Here is a 27,338-nt window from a genome sequence, read left to right on the forward strand (position 1 = left end):
GCTGGCTAAATCTCTTTATTTGAAATTTTGCAACGGTGTTCTGCAGATAAATGCAAATACAATCAAATGGGCAAGTAGCAATGGGGATTTAAGCGATGGTTGTTGTGCTATATGTCATAAAGGTGTAAAAGAAAATGAATTGCATCTATTATTCTTCTGCCCAGAATACATATATTGCAGGAGGAAATGGATTAAAGCCATTTGTCAGCTTTTGGGCATTAGATCCTGCTATGAGACGGAAAGAATATTGCGATCAGACACGACACAAGCACTAGTCTTTAGTGTTAGTAGATATCTCTTTAGTGTAAATTTAATAAGAAAGAGAATAGGGTTGAAATTTTAGACATTTACAGGAACTTGTGTGTGCTTTACTGAATGTTTTTTTAGGCTTATGCCTTCCTGGTTTTGCACTAGTGGGATCATACTAGGTGCATGCTATGACATTTTTTATATTTTTAATAGATCCATTAATAGTTTAGAATTGTTAAATTATAAAAGACGTATTAGTTTTTTGAATGTATGAATTTAATTACTGCTCAAATGCTATCTTATCACCAAATGTATTTAATGATGGGATTTTACTTATATTTATTGTATTTTTAATGTCCAAGAAAGGTCTTGTATTGGGAGATGTATCTCAATATTTGCGTACTTGTCTGGCGGGGTGCCCTTTGGAATGTTATAATATGATGTTTTTATCGTGAAGTATATGAATTAAATGCAATCTTTTATGGTTTCTTAAATCAAAATAAAGATAATTGATTGACTTGATTGATGGTAAAGCCAAAATGTATCCTTATACAATTTCTTTGAGAGAAGTGGGCTCAACATAGTCACCGCAACAGGGAGTGTTCTCCAAATAATTTAAAAAAGTGTCTATAGCCAAGCTAGTAGTATTATCCGGGTAAAGTTGTGAAAATGCGCTGCCAGAAACGAGGTCTTGTTCAGTCTCTAAAGGAGTTGAATCTTATTCAGTCGGTTTTCGGAAACGCGCTAACGTCCACTGTGGGACCATTGTTTCTCGTTCACTCTGCCACTCTAGGCAGAGACCAGCCATATGCAAATCAGTCTTGACTCTGCACCAATAGACACAGCCCAGCTAAAGTGCCAGCACAGGTCCCCAAATCCCCTCCAGATGGAAACACTTGCTACCCCTGACCAGTTTAGACCTACTTAAGCCTCATATTTGAAGTAGAGCTTGACAGAATTAACCAAGCAGAAGTGACAGAATAAACAAAGTAGAAGAATGAGAGTACTGGGAACGGAAATTTCAATGTTGTTCTGTGAACATGGTACAGTCCACAAAAAAGTGATGGATAGAATGCTTGAAATAATCTCAGCCACTGGTAATTACTTACGGCCTCATCCAAGTCTATTGTTATTTTGCACACCATGCCATCGCAGTTGGGACACAGTAATATGCAAATCAGTCTGGACCCTGCTCTAATGGGAACAGGCCAGCCTGAACTGCCTGGCCAGGTCCCCCTGAACTGGAGCACAAGCATACCAGGACCAGTTTTGTCTAGCTAGGGATCATCAGACAGGTATTCCATCGATCACTTTTGTGTATATTTTAGTGTATTACCCTAAGTGTGACGGGTGTGCTCAGACATAGGTCCAATGCACACTGTGTCTCTGAAACTATCCTATAACAGGCAGATAAACCCTAGCTAGGGTGAATTCAGTCCTGATTTGCTTGTGTTCCAGTTCAGGGGGGAATATTTTGCATTTGGCTGTGTCTGAGATGGCATGGAGCCAAAACATAATCATAGAGTGGGATGCAGACCCGAGTAATTACCAGTGACTGATATTAATCTAAGCATTCCATCCATTACATATACTTTACTGTTAACATAGTTGGCAAGTGAAAAATCATCTTCAAAGGCTTGCAAACGTACATGGAGTGGTAGATCACTTGGGAGTTCGGCCATGAAAGAGTGAGAGGTTGGTAGATTCCTTATGGAAGCCATGCTACGTAATCTTGTAACAGGGATTGTTCAAGAATCAGTCAGGAAGAACATAAAGAGAGGAAAGGTGATAGGGCAGAGTCTTATTGATCCTTAAGAATCCAAATAAAAAGTGGTCACTTTTAGAGAACGGAACACGCAATGAGAATAATGGACAATCAAGCCAATATCCCAATAACAAACTCACTCATAGAGAGGAGAAAGACTTTGTTTGACAGCCCAACAAACTCAGAATGCAGTGGAAGAACAACATCAATTTTTATATATCTGCAAGTAACAAAATACATTATTAGGAAGGATACAGATGAACCTAAGCACCACCACATATATGGAAGATTCATGAAGTTTTTAGACCATATATCTGCTTATGATACCTGTTGGGTAGGGGTGAAACAGGGACTGCACCCCATGTACCTTTGTTTGTACTTTTCCTGAGCAGGTTTGAAGAGAACACTGGATAGTGTACTGAATATGTATTCCAGGTTAAAGCTAGTTTACATGTATGTATCTCTTCTATGAAAGATTTCAGCCTCATCCAGAGAAGAAGTACCTGGTGATGTCATCATTGTTGTAATACTGGGATTGGTGCTGAGGTGAAGAAGAATGCATGAGAGGTCAGTAAAAGAAACCTAATTATACAACTCTATTTTACCAGCAGAAAGGGGTTAGAGCTATATCCATTTGACAGTTTTTGGAAATGGCTTTGTGAATGTAGCCGATTGGATAGCTCTTGATTTTAGAGTGCTTTACGGGGCTTCTCTCAGGCTTATCCATATTTAGTTGCATGGATCCTGACGACAAATGATATTTTGGTGAGTCTGCTCCCTACCTCTGTGGTGAAATGCACGTTGGGAGGTGGAACCTCAGGAAAATAGTGCCAATGTGCATCATAATGATTCCATATTTTAGAAGCAAGAGGTGGTGCAGCCCAAAATTGCCAACCCTTCACACACACAAATATGACACTAATACTTAATTGATACACAACATGAACAGGCACTTAGCATAAGTTTCTTGGGTTACAAATTAATATATGTGTTGCACTTGAAATCCTTACTAAAGATTGCATTCACTGCAGGATTAGAGAATGTACACATATCTGTGCTTTAGCCAAATAATTGAAATATCATTTGAAGTCTTGAGAAATTAATAAACCATCCTTACTTAGTAGCTAATGTACTTGCTATATAAATAAAATCGACTTTCATAATGTGTGCTTTAACACCTTCGCTGCGGCGCGTATTCCGCCGCTGTACTGGGACATTCCAATCTCGGGCATGGCTCGGACGGCCCCCGGCTGTCGTGCGCACACGTCCACCGTGACTCATGATGGCCGGGGGCCGTCATGAGCATGGAAGAGGTTAATACCTTGGATGATATTTATTGATTAACAAACTAAATAGAAACCATCTTCATATATGTAGAATGTTGCGATTTCACTTAAAACAATAGAAGTCTATGTAATGTGTGAATTAATTCTTCATATATTTGATGTATATGTAGTTCCTAGCCATACTTACATATGATTATTTTAAAGATTTACTGAATGTTACATGTAATGTGAATCTAATGCACTAGAAACTTATGTTCATTTGTGTTTTTAAATGTGCACACTCATATTAATGCATTAAGTTGGTTTTAGTAGACCTGTATTTCACCTTGTTGCATAAATACTGTTTTTCATTTTCTGCTTATGTGTCATTTCTTGCAGGTATTCACATACATTGTTAGTTGTAAAATAGATACATTAATGTGCTAGAGATAGAGGAGAGAACCTGAGAAGAAGACCTTGATGAAAGAACATGAGGAACCAGTGCTTGAACTGAAAGGCCTATTCAGCAATGTTGCGATCTAACCTGTGCGTGAGAAGGAGATGATGTTCCCATGGTCGGTGTGGGATATTTGGAAGTTGTTGCAGTCTGCATTAGGAGAAATGGATGAAACAAGGGATCCCTGATGATGTGTTATAACTTAGTGTTCACATCAATGGAGATTCAGAACCTTTTTGACATCCCTTTAAAGACTTTCCCCTGAATGCTTTGAGCACGTTGAGAGGTTATACCTCTTTGCTTACTTTTGATTCTTTCCTGAGTGTGGTTTAGGCTTCTACTTATTCTCTGACCCATAGAAGACTCTTGACCGAGCTTCTGGAATGCTGACACCTTCTTACTTAATTTTCCTTTACTTGATTTAATTTCCTTTCTACACATTTCTGATTTAGAGACTGTTTAGATTTCTAGAACCATTCATTTAGTTGGAATATACTTTAGGTAACCACAACACCTGTGACTCTATTCTGATCACCAGATATTGCTTTTGATTTTTTGTACTGCTGTGACTGAATTGCTTGTTTGCTTTATATTAGTCCACCCTATTTTTTCAGCAGATTGGGACTGCCTGTTGCTGTTTTGTATTTCTATAGCATGTTTTCAAGAGTCGTGCATCTAAACTTGATTTTGAATTTGTAATGAACCTTCTTAACCCAATCTTCCAATTACTGGTCCTCAATGTGTAGCAAAAGGGTTGCACTGTTAATTGGATTTGATTGATGTTGATGTTAACTTCATTCATCTCTCAGTTGTAGCAAAAAGGTCCAACAGAGGACCAATGGTAAGCAAGTGGGCCCAGAAAACGCTGTATCAGTGGGGATTTGATTTGGTTATTACCTAGCAAACGTATTTATAGTTACTAAGAAACGAGGTGATTAAAAAGCATGTTTGATCTAGGATTATGCAACTGTGAGCATGGAATACAATTGCCAAGCAGAATAAATGGCATGTGTTTTCAAATAGAATAGAATAATTTACCTCCCTATCACGTGCACACAGTGCTTCATTCTAGAAGCATAAATAGTAGCTTGGACATCAAGGATGCCTTTGTCTATCATTTAGAATCTAGTATTAATATATTCAGTCAATGTGGAGGCACTAGTATTTAAAAGCTGGTAAAGTAAAAGACAGAATACGTAACCTCTTTGTTTTTTAGTTTTTTTAATGCAGATTTATATAGCGCGAACTCAACCCGAAGGTATGGGAGCGCTTTACAAGAGCACCAGTTACATTACACAAGAACACATTCAGGCACAGGAAGTTGAAGTGATTTGCCCAGAATCACAGGATGTGGACGCGACCCCGAAGCTCGAACCTTGGTTTCCAGCACCAAATTCGGCAATCTAGCCGGCGGACCACATCCTTTACCCGAGGTTAAGTTGTTATATGTATAAAATAGAGATCAGGTCAGCTTAGTATCAGCTATGCTGAGAGTGAGACTTTGGGGCCGATTATGATGCCGGTCAGAGCCATTTCCTACGGCATCGTAATCTCCTGTTTGTATTAATTTCCGACCGGCCCATTTTTATGGAGTTGGTCGGAAATGAATACAAACAGGATTTCCAAAGGGCTTACGATGGACTCGGAGAGCCCATCTGCCATTCAGAAAGGGGCCTGTAATCCCAAGGGTGGCTCTTTTCAGACACAGTAAGGCTGTGGGAATCTGACTTTGGGGACACTCATGGGTGCAAGGCCTCCGGATGGCAGCCTAGGGAGCGCCTATGGTGCCCTCCTGTTGATCCCTGCACCCGGTGGCAGGCACCTTGAGCTGCCTACCACGGGTTGCAGGGATGAATTGCATCTCTGCTCTTTACAATGAGAGCATGCATTCTGTTCAGAAAGCATGCTCCCATTGTAAAGAATAGGATGGGGACCGAACAGTGTTCAGTCGCATCCTACTTGCTGGTTTGGGACCGCTGACAGGACGTCGGTCGGTCCCAGATCCAGATCGATGGCAGACAGACTCAGGTCCGTCCGACATCGAAATCGGACCCATTGTGTGTTTCACTGCAAGGTGTCAGATGTTTAAAATGGGAATGAACCTTGTGTTTGCATACCAAGCAGCATAATGTAGGATTTGAAAAGGAATGTTGTTATAGTGAGTAGTAAAGAGCTGCATTTACATTCCTGCATGCAAAACGTATTTGCCACAGGCCACCCCCCAACATTTGTAAATGATACATTGAAATCAAGATAGAAGAAAGATTATAATTACTGATGTGGTAAACGCCATCAATGAGGGAGCACATTCACACCACAAGATGTAAAGAGCTAGTTTCAGTTGTGAGAAAGTGGTCCCACATTAGATTATACCAAGGACTCTGAGAGTTACCCATAAAACCAAAGGAATGGTGCAAGGTCAGTAAAAGACAGTTCCTAATGAAGGGATGTGACAAAGGCAACACCAAGATTTTACAGGGATCATATAGAAGCTGACAAAGACAATTCTCACTTTTGTTTTGAAATAATCACCAATGTACCAGACAATAGATAATCTAGGCAGACTATTAGGCATCCTAGAACTGTGACAGGGGATTGCACAAAGAACACAGACTCGAAGTAAAGCGTGGGACACAGAAGTCAAAGCAGTAAAATAAATCACTACTGTGATGATGTTGAAGTAGTGTGGCTCACTGGTTAGAGGCGGCAGACCCGAGAGCAGAGGACGGCCCGGGACCAGGGTTCGATTCCCGGCGCGGCAGGTTTCTGGACCAGGGTCAGCGGACTCGGTAATTCTCTCACCTCGGTGCCCACTCTGATCAGCGATCACACTCGGCAACTCTGGGCATTAGCTTGCCTCATCTTCACTAACGGCCCCACCAGACCGCCGGGGATGCCTGGTCTCACCCTGGAGATACCCATTAAGGGACCATCTCTCAGGGAAGCCAGGAAGGGTTTCGCAGCGGTCAAAGCGCCTTGGGACCCTCCGGGTAAGTAGTGCGCTATATAATGCCTATACATACATACTATACATACAACCAGCGTTCCATAGCAAAAAACTATTATTTCCCCATGATCTACTCTCTCCTTCAGTGCAACCCATTTTCTGCTGGTCCAGACTATGATTTAGGCCCATAATACCAACTGCAGCATTTCTAGGCCATGAGGCATCTTTGAGCTTCCATGAGGCGATTGTTATTTCATTCATTGCAGACTGACTCTGTTTTTGATCATCCTTGGTTTGGTGATGCAATATCCAACCCTGGATATAGCCCACACCGCTCTTTGCAATATTGTATTCCTTCTCATAAAATCAAAGGAGTAAACTTAAACAGCCTTTGCTGTTTCATTTTTAGTTTGTTTTGAACCAAAGAACGCTTGTAAAGCACAAAACCCCTGCATGAAGACATGCAGCCCAGTAATGGAAATTTGTCAGCATATCATTGGAATGTCAGCATATCATGTTATATGTAATGTAATACTGATAAACTAAAGGTCTATAAATATACATCTGTTGGACCTGTCATCCTTAAGTGACTTATACCTCCTGTATTGCTGATTCTTATTGTTGGTCTTAGGACTCTGAGCACTTTACCACTGCTAATCAGTGCTAAAGTGCATGTGCTTCTCCCCTAAACATGGTGACATTGGTGTATCCCTGATTGCCATAATTGATTTACTAGTAAGTCCCTTGTGAAGTGGCATAACATCTATGGGAACAATGGACATGATTTAGTCTCTTGTATCTGTACGTATATGACACGTTTATATATTGTTATGAGAAAATCAATAAAAATTGGTTAAAAAAAAAAGAAGTGGTATAACATATACATAGGACCTGTAAGTCAAATGATATTAATGGGCCTGCATCACGTTGTTCCACCCACATAAGTAGTCTTGCAAACCTGTCTCATGCCTGCCATTTCAGTGCCTGTGTGTGAAGTTTACTGCCACTTTGACTTGGCATTTAAAACAACTTGCCAAGCCTCAAATTTAGCTTTTTCTTTTTTTACATATGTCACCCCTAAGGCAGGTCATACTTAACCTTAAGGGTAGGGTAACATGTTAGTAAAAAGTAGGATATGTGTGTTTTATCTTTACATGTCCTGGTGGTGACAAACACCCAAATTCGTTTTTCACTACTGTGAGGCCTACCCCTCTGATAGTCTAGCATTGGTAAGTACTTAATACACTTTTAAGATATAATTCCTGAACAGAGAGGAGTAGTTTTTTCATCTTTCATATCTTTGGAATAGTAATGATGAATCCCCCTCTATGGTGAAGTTTGATTTAACATTACTGTTTTAGAAATGCTACTTTTAGAAAGTAGAGAAACTCTATAGCCATCCGGAATCGTCTGTTTGTATGATGATTGTAAGTCTTCTCTTTTGAAGAAGATACCAGACAGGTATGTCCACTTGCACATATTTTCTTTGCTTTGTATATGCAACAGCTTATTGTGTGTCACAGTCGGTTCTTAATTTGAGACAGTGGTGTCCGGTGATTGGCACCAGCACTTCATTGCCAACTCAACACTATTGACAGTGCGCCACTCCTTGGCGCTTTTGTCTAATTTAGAGATAAGCACAACAACAGTTGTTTATTAACTCAATATACATTAAAAACGCTAATACCGGCCGCCCTATCCATTCCTATGGCTTTGGGGTCCTGGAATAGCCCGAACTGTCCCACTTGAAGAAGTAAGATGGTTATTAGGTGTGTTGGTACTGTCACTGGCAGCGCTGGCAGGAGCAATGGATAGTGCAAGCTGCAGTGGCCTCCTGGCGAGGGCCCAGGCACTTCATTTTTTAAATACAAATTAAGCACTGGTCACAGCGGAGGGTAAGACATTATAACCTTATGTTTGAATCGATCATGATACAACACTCATATATTATGTGATTTATGTTGAAATAACTATAGAGGATCCAAAAGCGACCGACCTGCAGGGTGGAAAACTAGAAAAATAGTTTGGGAATCTAACAGATAATAGATAAAATACTGGAAAACTTCAAGCTCTAATGACAAATGTACTTGCTTTTCTACCATCCTTCATGAAGAGCATCTGAAGGGTAAGCTAATTACCAATATAGGAAACATTGGGAAAGCTGATGTTGAGTTATTATCAGATGAGCTGATGAAAATAGTTTTGCATTGTCACATTCTACTTGTGCCATACACTGGCCATCTAAACTAATTCATATGTTTATAAAGCAAACTTTTTGCACCTAGTTAAAACAGTCTTGGTCTGCAGTCGACATTAATTCTTCTGGAAATTGCAGTCTAAATGCGCCAAATTAATTTGCATGTTTTGGGAATAAAGACTGATATCCACATCCATAAAGTCTCTAAAAGTAAAGTCTTTCTTCACAAAACAACGGATGTACCATATTTCAAAGTACAGTCCTGTCCCATTATGCGCAAAACAATCCTGTAATTAATGAATGCAAAATGTAATTTATTTAATTACATAAAACAGTTTCCTATTGACAACAGAAAATCTATTTTTTAAGTTCAGCAACCCTTGTTTTCTGTTTTTTTTTAAGGCATTAAACGCATGGACATTAATCTGGAGAGAAATCTTGAAAAATTACTCAATATCGTTAGACTCAATACTGTGTTAGACATATAATGCGTTTAGTGATGATACCTTCCTACACTTTATGTGTAATGTACCATGTACCATGCACTTAAATATCGAGCGATAAGACATTACTGGAAGGGAGGATAAACGAGAGACAATAGAGACACAACTGCTGATGGACATCCTATATTCTAGATGTTTATCGTCTTCTATTTACTCTTTTTAGGTCGAGCCTGAGCGCAAGCGCTGCTCTGGTGAGGATCTGTGTTAGTTCAGTACAGAAGAGAACGAGAGAAGCCCCGCCCACTCTCCTGCCTTTATTTTTTATTGGCTTGTGTCTTTGTCCTTTGTAAATGCTGTCTTCTGATTCCTTAATAGACTTTTAAGTCCCTCCTTAGTATGCCATGTCGTCATTTGTAACCTCCCATGGTTACTGCCCCCTTTACTTTGTTGTTGCATGTGCTGTGTACTATTTTCTTTAATGAGTTTCACAACGTGCTTTTGCAGTAGCCGCTGCTTGTTGTAGTAATCTGTGATGACTGTAGGGGTGGGACGGAGGAGAAATGAGCTGAGCCTGGAAGAGCTTCCAAGAGATACAGGGGCTGAAGGTGCAATGTATATAGTAATGAGCCAGACGCTCTCGAATCGTGCTTGTATTGTGTTATGATTTAACCTTAAAGGAAAACACAGCATATTTATACAGGCTCTAAAGCACCTTTGTGCTATTAAGCAAAATACAAAACATAATTGAGCAAATAATGCATTTTAAACATTTTGAAATATAGCGTGCTGCGCCTCTTGCCTGATTTTTGGTTTTCACATGCTCCGAGGGTGGGGTGGGCATTGCAAGATGGCCGTCACGTGTCACCTGCCCTACAGGGTTCTGTCTCCTGGAGTCCAGGCTTGTATCAGAATCGCTTATTATCTGGAAATGAATAGGGCACTTTATTTTGTGCAGCCCGCCCATACCTGCTTGTCCGCACATAGCCGGCCTGCACCTGTCTGTATCCGTGTCCCCAGGTCTTTATGCCTCTCCCTGTAACACAAAACTGTGTGTGCATAGAGGGCTGGACTGGGTGCACAAAGGAGAGGGCGCCTGGCAGCAACACCTCATAAGGACCTAGCCCGGGGTGTGTGGGAGGCAGAAAAGGGAAGTGCCGTGGGAAAGGCTGGGAAGCACTATAGGAGATGCCCAATATGGCGGTGAACTTTGCATGAACCATCGGGCCAAAGTTGAGACGGTTGGGCACAGGTACCTCTGTGGTGGAGAACAAGACTCATCCGCTGCACGTGACAATTTTGGTGACAGCCCCATTTTCCCTATTCTTCATTTAAGAAAGTAAACTAAATAACCATTGTACATCAACCTTTATCCTTTCTTCTCCACAGCTATCATCGCTGTAATCTCTCTGCACCCATTCATCGGCTATGGCGCCTCCCAGCTCTGCAACATCATCGGATTCATCTACCTGGCATGCATGTCGTAAGTGCAGACTTTGGAGCGTCGGCTACACATCCTGTGATTCGGGGCAAAACACTTAATCTCCCCGTACCCAAAAATGAATGTGTTCTTGTGTAATGTAACTGGTGCTTATGTTAAGTGCGCTAATACCTTTGGGTCCAGTTCGTGCTGTATAAAACTGCCCCAAAAAAATGCAATGCAAAAGGTCTCGCCTTTACGCAAGTTTAAGCCATTGGCATTGTAAATCACAATGCCTTTTATTTATGTTTTAAAAACCAAAACATAAATAAAAAGCATTGTCATTTACAATGCCAATAGCTCAAACTCACGTAAATGTGAGACCTATTGCACTGGGAATGCTTGTTTATATAGAAACCACCTGAAGATGTGAAGTCAAGCCCTGAAGCTTTGAGATGTGACACTCAAGAGTTTTATCTACCCTGCTGCAGTTAGATCATATAAACTGAGGGGCTAATTTACAAGCCACTTGCATCGCCGGTGCCTCACTTTTAATATGGGCAAAAAGTGACATACCGCTGGTGCAAGGGGCTTGTAAATAAGCCCATGAAATTCTATAAAAAAAAGGGGCTTATTTAAAAGCCCCTTGCACCACCAGTGCGTCTCCTTGTCCCATATTAAAAGTGACGCACCGGCGGCGCAAGGGGCTTGTAAATAAGGTCCAGAATCTATATATAGCTTGGAAGTCACATGTTGACATTAATCAGAAGCCATCTGATTTGATAGCAGCATGGGTTGTAAAAGACGAAGATCTGAATAGGATTTTGTGACAATTTCCTGAAATGAAACACATTTTGTAAAAAGAAACTCCTGCACTGCCAGTCCTGTTGGGTATACACTTTTTATGGCGAGGCATCTCAATGCACCAAGGACCTTATGACACGAGAACCTTACTAATGTGTTACTGATTGATACATATTTGTAAGATTGCTCTTTGAGTAGCAAATAAAATATTTTAAAATAAATGTAGCATGATATTGATAGCAATTACTTGGACAACTTAAACACCAATTATTACAGCACTGTGGGAAATAGGTGATGACGTTCATTATTAAACAGGTATATTATTATTTTTATTATTATTATCAATAATACTAATAATATAGTACATAGGAGTACGAGTAATAATAATATAGTAGTAGTAGTAGTAGTAATACGAGTAATAACAATAATAATATGGTATATAGGAGTCATAGTAGTAGTAGTGGTAGTAGTAGTAGTGGTAGTAGTAGAAGAAATAATATTAATAGAAATATCAGTTGTATCAAAAGAGTTCACATCATTGAGTGTGAAGCACAAGATGCAGAAATCCGATCAATATATGTGAAGAGCGTCATCAGAGGGTGTCTCCAAATATGTAAGCAATAGGGCCTTGAAAAGTAACCCTGTGAGTTAAGTGTTCGCTGCTAAGAACTGTCTAAAACCTGGATTTCAGAGCTTTGATTCCCAACAGTGCAGACTCTGTGTGTAATCCTTATTTTGGGTAACAATGGCACAAAGACTTTCTTGCTTAATGTAAACACGGTGCCCCACTCTTACCTCGCCACCTGAAGCATACGCAGTAAAATTCCAAATCCAAAAGTTGAGACTTAAAGAGAAATAAGGCGAATTTTAATGCAAATTTTGCAAATGACTTTTCAGTCCAACATGGGTTCAATGGTGCCACCTAAAACAAGTGGGTTGTAATGTGTGATACAAAAAATATCCACTTTCATTTGTTTGCTTTATTATATGGTTTCCAAGAGCGTCAAGGGGTTCAGTGCATTCAAGTCAAATCCAATCAAATCAAATCAAACAGCATTTGTAAAGAGCAACACTCTCACACCTAGGGGTATCTGGGGGCTGTGCCTGCATCAAAGAGCTAGGTCTTGAGTCTCTTTATGTAGTCTGTCAGCAAGGGGGCTGTACGGAGCTGACAGGGAAGGTCAGACCAGGTCTTGGCAGCGATGTAGGAGAAGGAGCTGCTGCTACTGCGGCTGCGACAGATGTGGAGATATGTGTGAGGGTGAGTAAAGGGGAGCGCAGGTGTCTAGTTGATGTAGGCAGGTCCTAGGTCTTGGAGGGCTTTATAGTTGTATGTGAGGACCTTGAATTGACATCTCTTCTGGATGGGGAGTCAGTGGAGGTCTCTCAAGTAGGGGGCAATGTGGGTTAATTTAGGGAGGTCCATGGTATGAGTCTAGCTGTGGCGTTCTGTATGGTCTGGAGTCTTCTGAGGAGCTGGGTGGAGATGCCGGTGTTGAGGGCATTGACATAGTAGAGGCGGCTGGTGACAAGAGTGTTGTTTGTATTCCTCCCTTAATTTCGAACTTTGTGGCCCTCTCCTTCTATTATTTTGATAATTTTGATGGCACTCAGGTCAGGCAGACAATCTAGGCTGACAATTCCCACAACACACAGATGCACTACCTTACAAGATAAACAGTATTTCAAAAACAGTGTTAAGCCGATCAAGTATTTTGTCATTGGCGGGCATACACTACTGTACTATATGGGTCCAAAAACCTTTGCTGTGCTTCCAAGAGATTCTGCATTTTTTTGTATATATCATATAACATTCACAAACCTACATCTCACAAATCTATGATTTCCATGCATTGTTCTAGGAATAGCTCCATAACTCAGTGTACTGATCATGGTGGGAATGAGAGCTAGTTGGTTGCATACAAGTGGAGTGCTTCAGAGTACTCGCCACATATGGAGCTGGCCTCCAAACAGCCATCCCTCTGATGCAGATGGTGCACCCAGAATTTTTCTTGAGGAATCTCTCACTTATCCCTCTCCCAAGAACCGAAGTGCTAGTGTAATAAAAACCCATGCAAAATACATTTAATCCTTTACACTCATTGAAAGACTGTTTCACCCAGGTGAATGCTCAGTTGTGCAAAATTCATGAGAAAGCTTTATCAAGAAAAGATATACAATTACAATTGTTTGCAACCTTCAGGAAGAAAATATTATTCAGAAAAGTGCAGCTTTGGAAAATGTCCCTTTGACTATTATTGAAATGGCTCTATGTAGATAGGATTAAAGTTTGTGAGCACTTGAAGACACATCAAGGGTGTGGAGCGTGTAAAGCACAGTTTGAAAAAAAGACAGAAAGAGCAGCAGCCTCAGAACCCAAACAAAGTGAAAATGTCTTCTGAGGGTTTGCTCCCCGGTGGCCTGTGCTCATATTCACCGGCATACATTGCTTTCAATTCAACCTGATGGAAGAACCCTCCAGGGAGGATTCAGTGCTTCGCTTTAGACAAAATTGATATGGGCAATGATCTCTGCACTTCGGGCTATGGCAGGCTCCCAGGCTGAGCTCCCGCAGCCTTCAAAGGATGATCATCGCATCAAAAAGCGAATCATCTCCATTTCACCTTCTAACAAAAGATGAGATGCGCCATAGAGAGCAAAGAGGCTGCTCTGCTGCTTAAAACACGAACAGAGTCTGTAATGCCTTGATGCAAGCAGGAGCCTGTCCGACCCAGAACCACCGTCCTTGATAGCCACAAGGCGGACGAATGTGGGAACAGCTGCAAGCGGTGAATCAAATCCTTTGCATCTTGCAGTGTGAAGTGTTTAGAGATCTTTGGGTAATTGGGCACAGAAAGCAGAAATTACTACATAAGGTATGGCTTTCCTTCGTCTTAACACCATGACTGCTAAGGCAATTCCCGCTGGGTGCTGAGCTTATATGAATACCATTGTTTCATGACGAGCTCAGCTCATCATAAGCACACGACCAGTGTACTGCATGACGAGCTGAGCTCGTCATGAGCAGCGAAGGGGTTAAACAATGATAAGGTAATAAATTAAGTATATAAATGTTACATATATACTAAAATTAATACATCATTTTATGTATTTATTAAAGCTATTTTTATTGAGGAATTCCATTTAGGGAAGTTCAAAATAATACTGTATGATTATAGTACGATTCAGCATTCCTTTTGCTGGGAAGGTTACGATTACAGTCATCTGGCCTGAGCTCTTGATGCTGATCAATCCAATGGGAATCAATTTCCCTTACCAGCTCTGGACATACAGTATCATGCTGAGCCAGTACTAGAAACTGTACCAAAACACTCTACACAGAACTCACTCTAAGGGTGTTGATTCCTTTGGGAGGGGCAGTGTGTGACGGTGATCACTCGTTTGCAAACAATGTCAGCTTGCCGGAACAAATCCTGTCCGAGTCAGTCAGCATGTGCAACCAAGTCATCTTCCTTTCAGGAACCCGCAGAAGGTCAGCTATTCAGGCAATCATTTGACTGACACTGCACGCCCCAGGCTGCAGTAACCAAGTAATGCCGGGACTGGTTCTGATGGGGCAGAGGGACTGCCTGAGGCTCGCTCGGATAACTCAGATAATGAGTCTGACCTTTCTGAGAGCTCTGATTCTGATACAACGTGGAGAGACCTAAATGTCCACAATGTAGGCTACGAAATGGTGGAAACCTGCTACTGCCTTCTCAAAAAAACCTTGCTCACAACATGCAAGCTGATTACCACTCACAAATAAGAAACAAGCGTAAAAAATGCAAACACGCAAGACACCTGCGCTCCCCTTCTCTCGCCCTCGCACACACACCCTGCATCCGATGCAGCCTTCCCCTCCAGCTCCGTACAGCCTCCTCACTGGCGGGCTTCAGAAAGAGACTCAGGACCTTACTCCTCGACAGAGATATAACACCCAGATACACCTAGGGGTGACAGTGCTGAGCTTTACAAATGCTGTTTGATTGGTTTGATTAAACACAAATAAGGCAATTAAAAAAAGGTTCTTGAGGGGATGAAAAATATGAATCCATTTATTCATTTGGTTAGTCACAGAGTTGGCCAACATGAAAGGGTAACAGGGTCAGGGTTGCACTTCTCAGTCTTTAAAAACCATAATTCTCACTTATCTGCGGTGCAGTACAAAATGGATCATTTGGTAATCAAAATTGGTGGAATAACTTCAGAGGTTTTGACCTTAATGATGGGGTAAGAATAAGTATTGCTGTTCTGTTCATTAAAGTGTTTCCGAATTAGGATGTTGAAGATGAACTGTAATGGGTTAATTTTCCTAACTGAAAGATAGCACAATGTGATTTATCTGGTAAATATCCTTCTGAGAGAAAAATATATTTATTTTTTAGTAAGCACAACCTATTACTGTGTTCAATTTCTCATTGTTTACATGAACCCATCTTAGGCCTTTATTATGATGTCGGGCGGAAACTCATCCTAAAGCTCATTGGAGGCTTTCCCCACAACATCATGGGTTTCTGTCCGACCACCGTATAATGATACTGGCGGTCAGAGGGAAACCCGTGAGGGAATCCCACTCTGTTAACGACTGGATCACAGAGCCCATCATGGCTGCGGGTGGAATTGGAATCCCAAAATGAAAGTGGAGCCAGCCTCGGCTCCGCCGTCAGGATTACAATGTCGCTTTCCCCCTGCCCTTTCATGGCGGTCTGCTTGGTTTGAAAAGGCAGGCCAAAAGTGACTTTGGGGGACTTAGCAGGGACTCTTCCACCCTGGCTCTCCGCGTTTGGGCCTGGGGCACCTATAGTGCCCTCCAAACATCCCTGCACCAGGTACCGCATGGTGTGGTGCCTGCCACATGGTGCAGGGATGACACCACATGGTGTCTGCAACACTGTGCAGGGATGTTTAAAAACATAGATTTTTCTATTGCAGCTTGCTGCAGCCCTTTTCCAGCCGCCGCACACGCTGGCGGTCACATCCAAATACTGTGGGTGGAACCGCCGTTTAATAGTCAGCCAGTTTCTTTCCCACTACGGTGTCTGTCTGACCAACATCGTAATAAGACCCTTAATCAGTCTATGGCTGACTGCTGATGGGACCAATTGAAAAACTGGCAAATTAGTGGTTTTGCAGGATGCTGACCTGTCAGTTTAAAACAATTGAAAATCCTTTAATTCCTGGAGGAATGCAGTATAATCCAGGGGCTGAATTTCCTCCACAATACTATTGATATGTTGAAGGAAATTCAGCTGTGGATTCTATTCCTTATTTATTGTAGTATCTTCACAACTGCAGAAACTGTCCTATTTTTATGTGCAGAGTTCTCTTCAGTCATAACTACACTACATGTACAACTACACTTGTGTCTTGTGAATAGCAAAGGAATAGTAAACTTGCACCAAAAGTGTAAGTTTACCTTTATGAATAAGGCCCTGGGTGTTCGGCAGGCTCAGGTGCCAGAAGAGACCCTCAGAGATGAAAATTACTGGATCAGTGTATTAAGGAATTAGGCAATGCTTTGCTTCCTTAATGCACAAATGTAGGACTATATTGCTTTATGGTTTTAGAATTGAATAAACACAGTCCCAAAAAAATATTAAAAATGGGCAAATCGATATACATATGACCAGTGAAAGAGTATCACATTGCCAGGAGAGGAGTAAAAAATGTACTATTGCCTCCATGCAATCCTTCTTGGAAATTTCACTAGGCTACAGAAATCTATTACCACAGAGATGAGAACAATCACCTCCAGTAAGCTGTTCAAGAATAAACTAAAACATTTATGTGTGAATGAACAGTCTCTACTGATTCCCAGAGTTTTTGTTTATCACCACCAACCACTTGACCATACTGAATCTAGTGCATACATGTCTACCTATTACGCACATTTGTCCTATGGCATCTTGTGCCTTTAATTATCACTGTGCACAATGCAAGATACAATTTCATTACAAGACCAGAGGCTACCATTATGCACAAACCTTTTATTGCTGCCCCAACATGCAGCCCTGAAAAGAACATTAAACACATCATACACAAAACATTCAAGTTTGGTTCCCTTGAGTAATTGAGCTAGCAGTAGAGGTGCACTGTTTTAATACAAGTGAGCCGGGCCTTTTAGTAGGACAAGAAGGAGACGAGCATCCTGTAGTACTAGAAGGGAATTTGAACATTCTTATTTGAAGGATTTCAGGGGATCTGGTAGATACTCAGGCCTTTTGGAAGAGGCTAGCAATATCTTGGATGAATCATGGGCACCAGGTACCAGGAAAAGATACAGAAAAGATACAGGAAAAGATGGAGAAAGTGGTGTAGTTGGTGCTTGGAGAAGAGTTCGGTTTCCGTGGAGGCTCCTGCAGTAGAAGTGGCATGCTACCTTGCTGAATTGTTCAATTAGATGGCTGTCCTATAGAACAGTTAATTGTTACAGATCAGGTGTCTCGGCAGGACATTCCTTGGTTACTAGTTTTCTTATTGGCAGTGACCCACTGGTCCACAGGGTGATGAAAGATATAAGACTTAGACCAACTAGGGTTCGGTATTACTCTTTACAGAACATGTGTCTTGTTTTTGGCTCGTGGCCTGTTCATTCTTATCCTTCTCTGACACAAATATTGTAGAAGTTAGTGACTTTGCTCTGCTTAATATCTTTTAGAAGAGTCTCAGACATTAAAGCATTAGAGGTTTGCAATAGTTGTTATTCCCCAGACAGGGTCCATTTTGAATTTTGGAAAAGGACCAAAACCATGTCTGAGAACATATTTTATCAATTTGTCAATGATTGCAAACAATTGTGTGTAGTGAGTTGCATGAGAGTTTATGATCAAAGAATGTGTGAATTTAGACCAGATAGAAAGGATCAGTTGTTAATTTCTTATGTAAAACCCAATAAGGCAGTATCAACAGCTTCTATTTAACGGTGGATAAGGGCAGTGATGTCCAAGGCTGGAATTGATCCGTCCAAGTTTGGGGCAGACTCTTCTAGGGGTGCGATGGCTAGTAAAGTTTTTGGGGCAGGTGGTACACTTGCAGACATTTTAAAAGTGGCAGACTGGTCAAGTACTAGCACTTTTGTGAAACTTTATCTTATATTGGTGTAGCATGTGAGTAGTCTAGCACTGGGGAGATTTAAACATGCATAATGGTAGCCTCTAATCTTGTAATGAAATGCTGATTCTCCAAATTAGCATACAGAGAGAATCTACTCAGATTATCTAGTGGGACCCCAACGGTCTCTGTTTTACATCCAGTCCCTGATTTGTTAAATGTTCTCAAACATTTGTATTGTTTGTCTCATTGCAACTGTGAAGTGCTCTGATACCCTTGGGTCTTTGTGCTATAGAAAACAAAATAAATAAATAAAAATAGCCTACACTCTCATGACTGTTTTTAAGGGCTACTGCTGTGTGATTATACATTATTTGTCTAATTCCTCGCATGTCATGCACCTTTTGATCATTCCTATATGACCAAAGGATCCCAATCATCTTTGAGAAAAGCATTATAAATGCTGCTTTCTTTCACTGAACTCATGCTTATCACCCTCTATTGTAGTATGCTAGTGTGCTTTTATTTCAGTTACTAATGTAGTGTGCCTAGGTGTAGTATTTCCTTTCATGGACTCATATAGATAAAAATTCCCATGACTTTGTTCGCACACAACATCAAGGTTCACAAGGCTAATTTTCACATTGTAGTCTGTGAAACAGTATAAAATGCAGTGTTTTCAACCTTCTTAGTCAGCTCAGGCAGAGAAGGGCATCAAGACCAGTGACTGATAACATGCTGGCGTCGTACAGACAAAGCACGGTTTCTCTACTCCCAGTCAGCCAGTTCAAGCCATACAGATTAGTGGATGTAGTGTTCATTTCCTAATGTGTGTTTTTCCATGTAGGTTTGGAAAGATTCATGGTACTTCAACTCTGTTTTTCTTGCTCCAGGATGGTGAACTGGTATAGCTGTCCTGCCTCGCAGTTAAGAGAAATCTACCCAATGTGGCCAGGAGTGTTGGGCCTCATAAATTATTTTGATTGATCCAGTTTCCCTTATCTCAGAATAACCTCAGCTACCATACTAAACCAATTAGGTTCTCTGATGCATCTTGTTCTGTGCTGAAACGGACTAGAATACTTAGGGGATGAACAATTATCATATGAAGGTCAGGAGTAAGATAATTGTTAGTATTCAATAAGTCAAAATAACCTTCCAGGTAATTTTTACCACCCAATTATTTGATCATAGATCAGATTAATGTAGCCACATCAAATAATGAAACAGAATCAGCATAATATACTATATTGAATTGTATTTTCATCTGGCTTCAAATACTTTTCATATAATTCTATTCGATAAGATTTATTAAGCATTAACAAGCTTGTGAATTCCAGACATTAAGGGAACTATCTTCCCCAGCCGAGGGAGATTTTAATCTAAGAAAGTAAATATATACGAAAATCAGTTGTTTCTTATACCAACCCAATTAATGAAAGTTCAGTAGATTTCAGACAGAGGCAGAATTGTCTGCCTCTGTCCGCACTGCAGCATCAATGCCACAGCGGCCTGTAGGAACCCTTTCAGCCGAAAAGGTTCTACTGAGCAAGCATACCACACGGTAGCAAACACAGTATTTCGTCACAGTTCACATTGTTTCTGGAAGTCCAAATCGGCAGTCTCCGTACCGCAAGATGGGTAGAGAGAGATAGACAAGATAGGAACTGCCCATATTCACAGTTTATAAACAAGACAAATGGTATAAAGGAATAAATACAAAACAGTTACTGAGTAGAGTACATTTAATTTACCCTTTCCGCAATTATAATTCTTGATGAATGTGTCAGACCAAAGTTATATCCTACATGGACAATAGCACCTAATCAATTAAATAAACATGGAAGATGACATATATCACACCATTCTGTACATAAACAAAAACAACATACAAATATAACAAGATAACCCTAACAAATTATTCTCACTAGTGTCTTCCATACAATTCTGGACAGACCACTAAGAGGTAGTCCTGGTGACACACTTAAAGGTTAGTCAACTAATCCAATCTTTCTAGTGTGACACCCTACAATTTAAAGCATCACTACAATTCTACTGACTCCTCCTTATTAGGCAATTATACTCCATCGATTCCAGGTTTACACACCTTGATATCACCAAATTTGACGGATCACTCTGTCCCATTGGTCAGTTTTCGATAGGATGAGATGATGTAGTAGGTAATGTATACAAATGAGGAAAAATTTCGGGACATATGCATGAAGCCCATTTCCTGTTCGCAAACGGGCCAATTCACAGAATCGTCCCATTTGCGAACGGGAAAAAGCCTTTCGGGATTTATCATCCCAAAAGGCCCTTGCAAAATAGGGAATCGCAAAATTTGATATTCCCTATTTTGCAAATGCTTTTAAGGATTTGCAAATTGCGATTCCTTAAATGTGATGTAGAAAGCACCCAAGGTGTGCGATTTCTCCTTAAGAAGTCGTAAATTACCACCAACTTCAAGTTGGTGGTAATTTGCGATTACTTTGAAAAATTCACTTTTTGTCATTTTTCAAAAGTGCCATGTGGTGCACATACATGCCCTTAGGGCATGTATGTGCACCACAGGTGCACACATGCTCATTTCAGGGGTGCAACAGGGTGTCCTTATGACACTCTTGCACCCTTGAAATTGCATTCACAATTTGCGAGTACCTAATGGGTACTCGCAGATTGCGAATGTCTTTCCATTCAATTAAGGAATGCCAAGTAATCGCAAAATATTTGCTAATTTTTTATTACATCCTGTTTTGCAATTTTCAAATAGCGATTCTCTAAAAATTGCTATTTGATATTCGCAAAAACAGTATTTGATACACATGCCCCTAAGTAATCCATTACTTTGCATTTTCCTTAAGACCACCGTTCTTTTGTCATATGATTGGCTGTGACACTCAGGAAGTAGACAAGTCAATGTTCTCATCCCTTGTCAGTCCTTTCCCAAGCATTGTGCTCTAGGAAATAAAAATGTTGTTGCAAATCTAGTCAAGTATGCTACAAACGTGAACAAAATCAGTTGAGTGTTAGGGCACAAGTAGAAACTTTACCTAAGGTTCCCATAGGCTTTTGACTATTCAGTTCGTAAGTTCATACTAGGAGAGGAAGCAAGTTTTGAGGCATTTATGAAACACTGCTTGTGCACGATGAATTTATGCTAAAATATGAATCTCACATTATTCATAACAGTACATTAGTTCTTCAATTAGGCAGATTAATATTATCTCTGTATGAATTGCAATTAATTCATGTAAGTATAAGGAACCTATAAAATATTTTTATAATAACACTTCAATGTTATTTCACATATAATTTTGTATGTTTCTTTGCACGTTAAAAGTTAATACATTATTCAGGATTTGAAAGCACATTTGAAATAAACCTTTATGAAGCACAAATTATAGCATCACTTTGTGTAACATATATTTTCTTCGTCAATGCCAGTGTTCACATTCTAGTGTTATTAACCGTTTTCCTAACACATCAGAAAATGTTCTGTTATCCTATATTTACCATAATCATCTATGCATGAAAACATATGACAATACAATTGTTAAAATTCACATTAGCTTAATGACTGTTAAGTGTTACCAAAAACTGCCGTCTAACATTCTGCATGCTTTTACAATGCAGTTTTCTAAATAGAGTTTCACTTGTGTGTTTTTTATCTTGATAACCTGACACACATTTGTCATATCGTAAAATAATGTCACAAATATATTTTCAGGGTAAAATTGTAGAGATAGATGAAAAATAACATCTATGCTCCATCACATGTAACAATAGGATGCATGATTTAACAAACGAAAAATTAGAAATCTGCTGAGCAGACATTAAATTATAAAATGTTCTTCTAATACGATAAAGGGGGTGAACATGTGCAAATGAATGTGAGATAAAATATATTTATTGTTTCAGATTTTCTGGGTTTTAGGAAGACACAATTGTATGTAGAGATCGATTGTTACATAAGTTTATGAGCTTCCACATTTGGGTCACTACAAAACACTGCTGGTGTCTATTAGAGGACCATATTTGATGATTGTACTACTAAATTTCGACACCAACAATATTGTGGCACACTAATATCAGGGCAGAATATCAAGGGAAAAATATCAAAAGGTATGTGCATATAGGGGATTATAGATTTACTGTTTCTAACGCCACATCAATGTACCCTGAAGATATATGTACCACATAGCTACATAAATGTGGAGTTCGGTATAGAAAATCTAAATGTTCTTACCTGACGATATTTTATTTCCAATATTCTCTCCTCAATATTTTGTCCCACTGAAATTGTTGATTTAATATTTATGGGGTATGCCAAAATGATTGAACTGAATTAGAAATTGTCAATATTAAGGTATGTCAGAGACGCTACTGGCCTTCGCATATATCAAGGTTACTAAGTACTCCACAGACTTTAAAAACAATCCCACCCTTCATGTTGCAACATCCATGCTCTTCCAGCACTAACTAGCACATGGATGTGCCTGGCCACTGCATATTCCACCCACCTCCCTGATGTCTTTCCCTGGATGTGATGTTCACATGTAGGGAACATTTATGCGGGTATCGATGTGTGCTATCCTTCAAAGACCTCCATCTCATTTGTAGGCAACCATAAAGGGTCGCAAAGTACCTTCTTCCTCCTACATAGGAGTTACGAGGTAGAAGCTTTAGTGACATCCTTAGAATGTACGTTTTGCTCTGTGACCAATTAATCACTGATTGGTTTGTGTCCTAGACAAAGTAGATCTACCCCTTAATATCTACCGTTGAGCAGTACATTCTACTTGCTAATCTCACTAAAACGTGTATGTTAATTAGTTCTATGAAGGAGGTGCCATGGAATATAATGTTCATAGAGTCAAAGTTACAAAGACAGTTACAAATGAGAAAATATGGATGCCTCTATGAGGGTAAAATCAAATCAGTTGCCTCTCCGATGCACCATGTACTACTTTTATAAGACATTTTATTAGCAAATATACTTATGCAAAACAATTTCTTTCCAAGAATGTAGCAAAGTTAGCCTGTTTAATAAGTCATAGGACAAAATGTGTGATGGAAAGGCATAAAGATAAGTAGGCACAGTGGCGTAGCTGGACCTATTGCTACCGGGGCAGACCAATAGTTTACCGCCTGGTGCAGGTAAGAGCCGGGGAGGGTCGACAGATGACTTATTCCTGAGGGGGGGGGATGTTAGTCGACAGACAACTTGCCCACCGCCTCAGCCCCCAAAAAGAGTGGCACCGAGGGTGAACCACATCCCCCAGCTATGCCACAGAGTAGACCTGTAGAGACTTCTGAGTGAGCAATGAGCAATTAAGTTTTTAAAGGCTGGCAACTTACCTGTATGCTGGTTAGGTTTGTGTACTGGTACGACTTGACGACCAGATATTTGGCTTCAATATCGATAATCCCCAATATCATGTATTTCCACCATCTTCGTTTCAAAATTGCCAGCAAATTTTCTTCTCCTGTGTGAAAAAATATATAAGACTTGAGCACCCTACTATGGTTCAGAACATACTTCATGCCAAAACTATCTAAAAAACACCATGAACGTAGGATAATTGAACAAGCCTAGTAGTTTACCTACAAAAGACATATTTGGAGATTACCTGCTTATGATATAGTAACTGGAACAGTACGTTTATACTTCAGATTGTATATGAGCCACTTAAATGGGATTCAGTAAAATATTATGAAACACCGGTCCTAAGCTGGACCATTGTCCCCTACTTAGCTGCGTAGAGGTAACATCCTCCAGGGAGCATCCACAAGGCTTCTTCAGCTAATACTTGATGTTGAAGGGTGGATCTAGTGTTTTATGCAGCCAATGCGACTGAGATGCTAAACTATTACCTGATGGTGAAATGCCTGCTAGTCAGACAGTCCCAAATATTTAATTATGTCATAATATTTTGAGTTTCTTTGCATAGCACTATATGTCACCTTTTGGGGGCATTAAAATGCTGACGGACAAGGAAATACAGCCTAATGGTTGGATGGGGAGCTGGAGTCTCATCGAGAGAAGGAGAGTAACGGCATACGATATTGTTCAACCACAATCCCAGTTCTATGCTATGTTCAGTTAAAGGAAAGTTCAAACGTTATCGGCCAGATTTAAGAAAGTGTTCCATTGCCTTTATGTCACACAAGGCAATACAAGGGCAACGCAACACTAAAGTCAGATTTACCAAGCCACGCAAGGCCACCTTGCTGTGCTTGGCAAATCTTGTGTATCGCAAGTCAGCGCAAGTTGCTGCCTTGCATTACTCTGCCCCAGAGAGGCGTTCTATGGGTGGAGCATGGGTGTTCCCACTTATCCACCCATGGATTTTGGTGCATTCCCAAATTTACCATGAGTAGTAGACCTGGGAGTGCAGCAAAATGCTATGCCTAGGCGTATCGAGGAGAAATATCTTTATTTCTCCTTGTTTTTCCGCTTTCTACATGTGCTGCATTTGTACTTCTCTCTTTCACGCAGCGCAGCACAGCACAGCACAGCAAGGTGTCTTGCTGCCATTCGTTGCGTGAAATATTGATGATTCTGCCATTGTGTTTTCAGGAGTTTCTGAACTGCCATAGGGGAATATTTACATGGGCTTTATCTCCACTTTTTTGGCTTAAAAGCCAAAAAAGTGGAGATAAAACGTCACCCTATTTACAAGAGGGTGCTAACATGCATAATCGCATGTTAGCACTCTTTTTCCCAACGCCTCCCTTTGCATCTCTAATGAGATGCAAAGTGGGCGTTACTGGGCGTACCCCGGATGGACAACCTTGCAAACATCGCTGATGTGCACATCGTGATTTGTACAAGGCTGCCCCAGCATTTTAGCACACGTTAGTTTTAGGAGAAACTGCTAAAATGCAGACTTACCTATCCCTAACATTGGGGTGGATTATGCTGATACGACCCAGTGGGTCGTTTCAGTAAGGTTATCGCCATTTTGCAGGGAACATCGCTGCAAAACGGCGATAACCTCGCTATCTCTGTAATTTTTATGGCCCTGGAGTAACGAGTTTTTATTAACGCGCTACCAGGGCGATAAATACCAGAGATAGCCTGCGATAATAAAATTATCGCTAAGCACGGCCAGCGATAATTAGCGCTGGCCGTTGATAATATGCCCCATAGTTGGGTTCAGCTCATTGACCAAATACGCGTTTTAGAATTAGAATCCTGATATCTACTGGGAGCCAGTGGACTGCCTAAAGGGTTGGTATGATGGGATCTTGCATAAGGCATTAATAAAAATGTAGACCGCCTAGATGATATCACAACAGTCGAGGCATACAAGGACTGCTTCCTGTTTGATTCCGTGGCCAGCATGACAAAGTGAGTGGATTTTTGGCATAATCGAGTGCTGTGTGTTTAAACCCTTTGCCACAACACTGATATGGGGAGAAAAAGTAAGTTTGTTCAAAAGAATTATCAATGAGCTTACTTCGGCTGAGACAGTGGGATGAGTTACAAGGCCTGGAGATTAGACAAACAGTTTTGAATCAAACTTTGAATCTCTGATCACTAGAATCTCTGTTTTGGATCCACTCTCACCGAAGCCTCTCCTACATTCAGAGGAACACATGGGATAAGCTTGAGATGATGTTATTTGGAAATTCTGGTCCACTCTCAAAGCGGAAGTGGATTTGTGGCTCATCAGCTTACACAGGGGCGTAGTTCAGGGGGGTGTTTGGGGTGGTATACCACCACCTAATAAATATATTTGCAGGTGAATAATTCAGTACAGAGGCTTTCAGTCGGGTATTGTGAGGTGTCTGTCAGATTTCACCAGGAATTTTTTAATACTCAAAGACCAAATCCCTTGCACACGCCCTCTTCTCTCTATTTTGAAAGTCTTAAAAAATTATGCTTATTTTACAAAATATTGTGTTTTCTCTCACTTAATACCCCTACTAATCTGCATTCATCTCCCTTTCCACTGCCCAATAACCTCTAAAAACTGCCGCTCACAGGCCCCCCCCCACCAGTTTTGCTGATCAAGCTAAGCCCCTGATCATACATGTAAAGTTCACATTGGACTGCTCGTGAAAGTGGGACTGAGGGCAGTGCTTAATTTGAGCTAGTGGTTGCCGGTGCTTCTTAAGCACCAACACCGGTGCTTGAGCACCAGTTAAGGACACATTCATTTTTTGTAAGCGCAGGGTGATTTGCCCTGAATCACAGGAGGTTAAGCCAATGCTGAGGCTCAAACCGGGTTCCCCAGCTCCGAGGTTGGCATTTCACCACATCTCCACCCCACTTGTAGGGTTTGTTGGTTCTTTGTTAGGCTGTACTAACAGGAGAAGTGGGCTAGTCAAAGCTGCTTCCGGACCAGAGCCCCAGCACTTTTTTTTTATTTGCAAATGACACACATGTTGAAAAGGATACAGGACAATAATTACCTTTGAAAAAATGGAATATGTCCCTGGACACCTAGATGATTCCATTTCTTTGAGTCTGTCATTTTCACTGTGGTTAGTGACACATGATTAGAGCAGTGAAGAACAGGTGCACAAAAAGCCCGCCTGTTGTTTGAGCTTTCCATCAGTATTGCATGATCAATGGTGGGATTGCTGTGGACAGGTATCAGAGAACTTTTATTATTCTCTGGAAAAAGAACCTCTGTTACCATTGTGGATACATTATAATGGTAGACTTGAGATAATGCATTATTTAACGAACAACTTTTTTGACTTAATTGTCTCAGACACAATCATTGGAG

General features: G+C 40.6%; 1 protein-coding gene across 1 annotated transcript in view; it reads right to left on the reverse strand.

Moving 5' to 3' along the window:
• Positions 1–27,338, reverse strand: part of SLC35F1 (solute carrier family 35 member F1) — a 955,166-nt gene that overhangs the window by 277,532 nt on the left and 650,296 nt on the right. The window contains exon 3 of the mRNA XM_086926736.1: positions 23,956–24,083. Within this exon, the coding sequence (XP_086782862.1) occupies positions 23,956–24,083 (128 nt within the window). The remainder of the gene's footprint in view (positions 1–23,955; positions 24,084–27,338) is intronic.

This window comes from Lissotriton vulgaris, chromosome 6 (assembly GCF_964263255.1).
Source record: "Lissotriton vulgaris chromosome 6, aLisVul1.2, whole genome shotgun sequence".
NCBI classification, from domain to species: Eukaryota; Metazoa; Chordata; class Amphibia; order Caudata; family Salamandridae; genus Lissotriton; species Lissotriton vulgaris.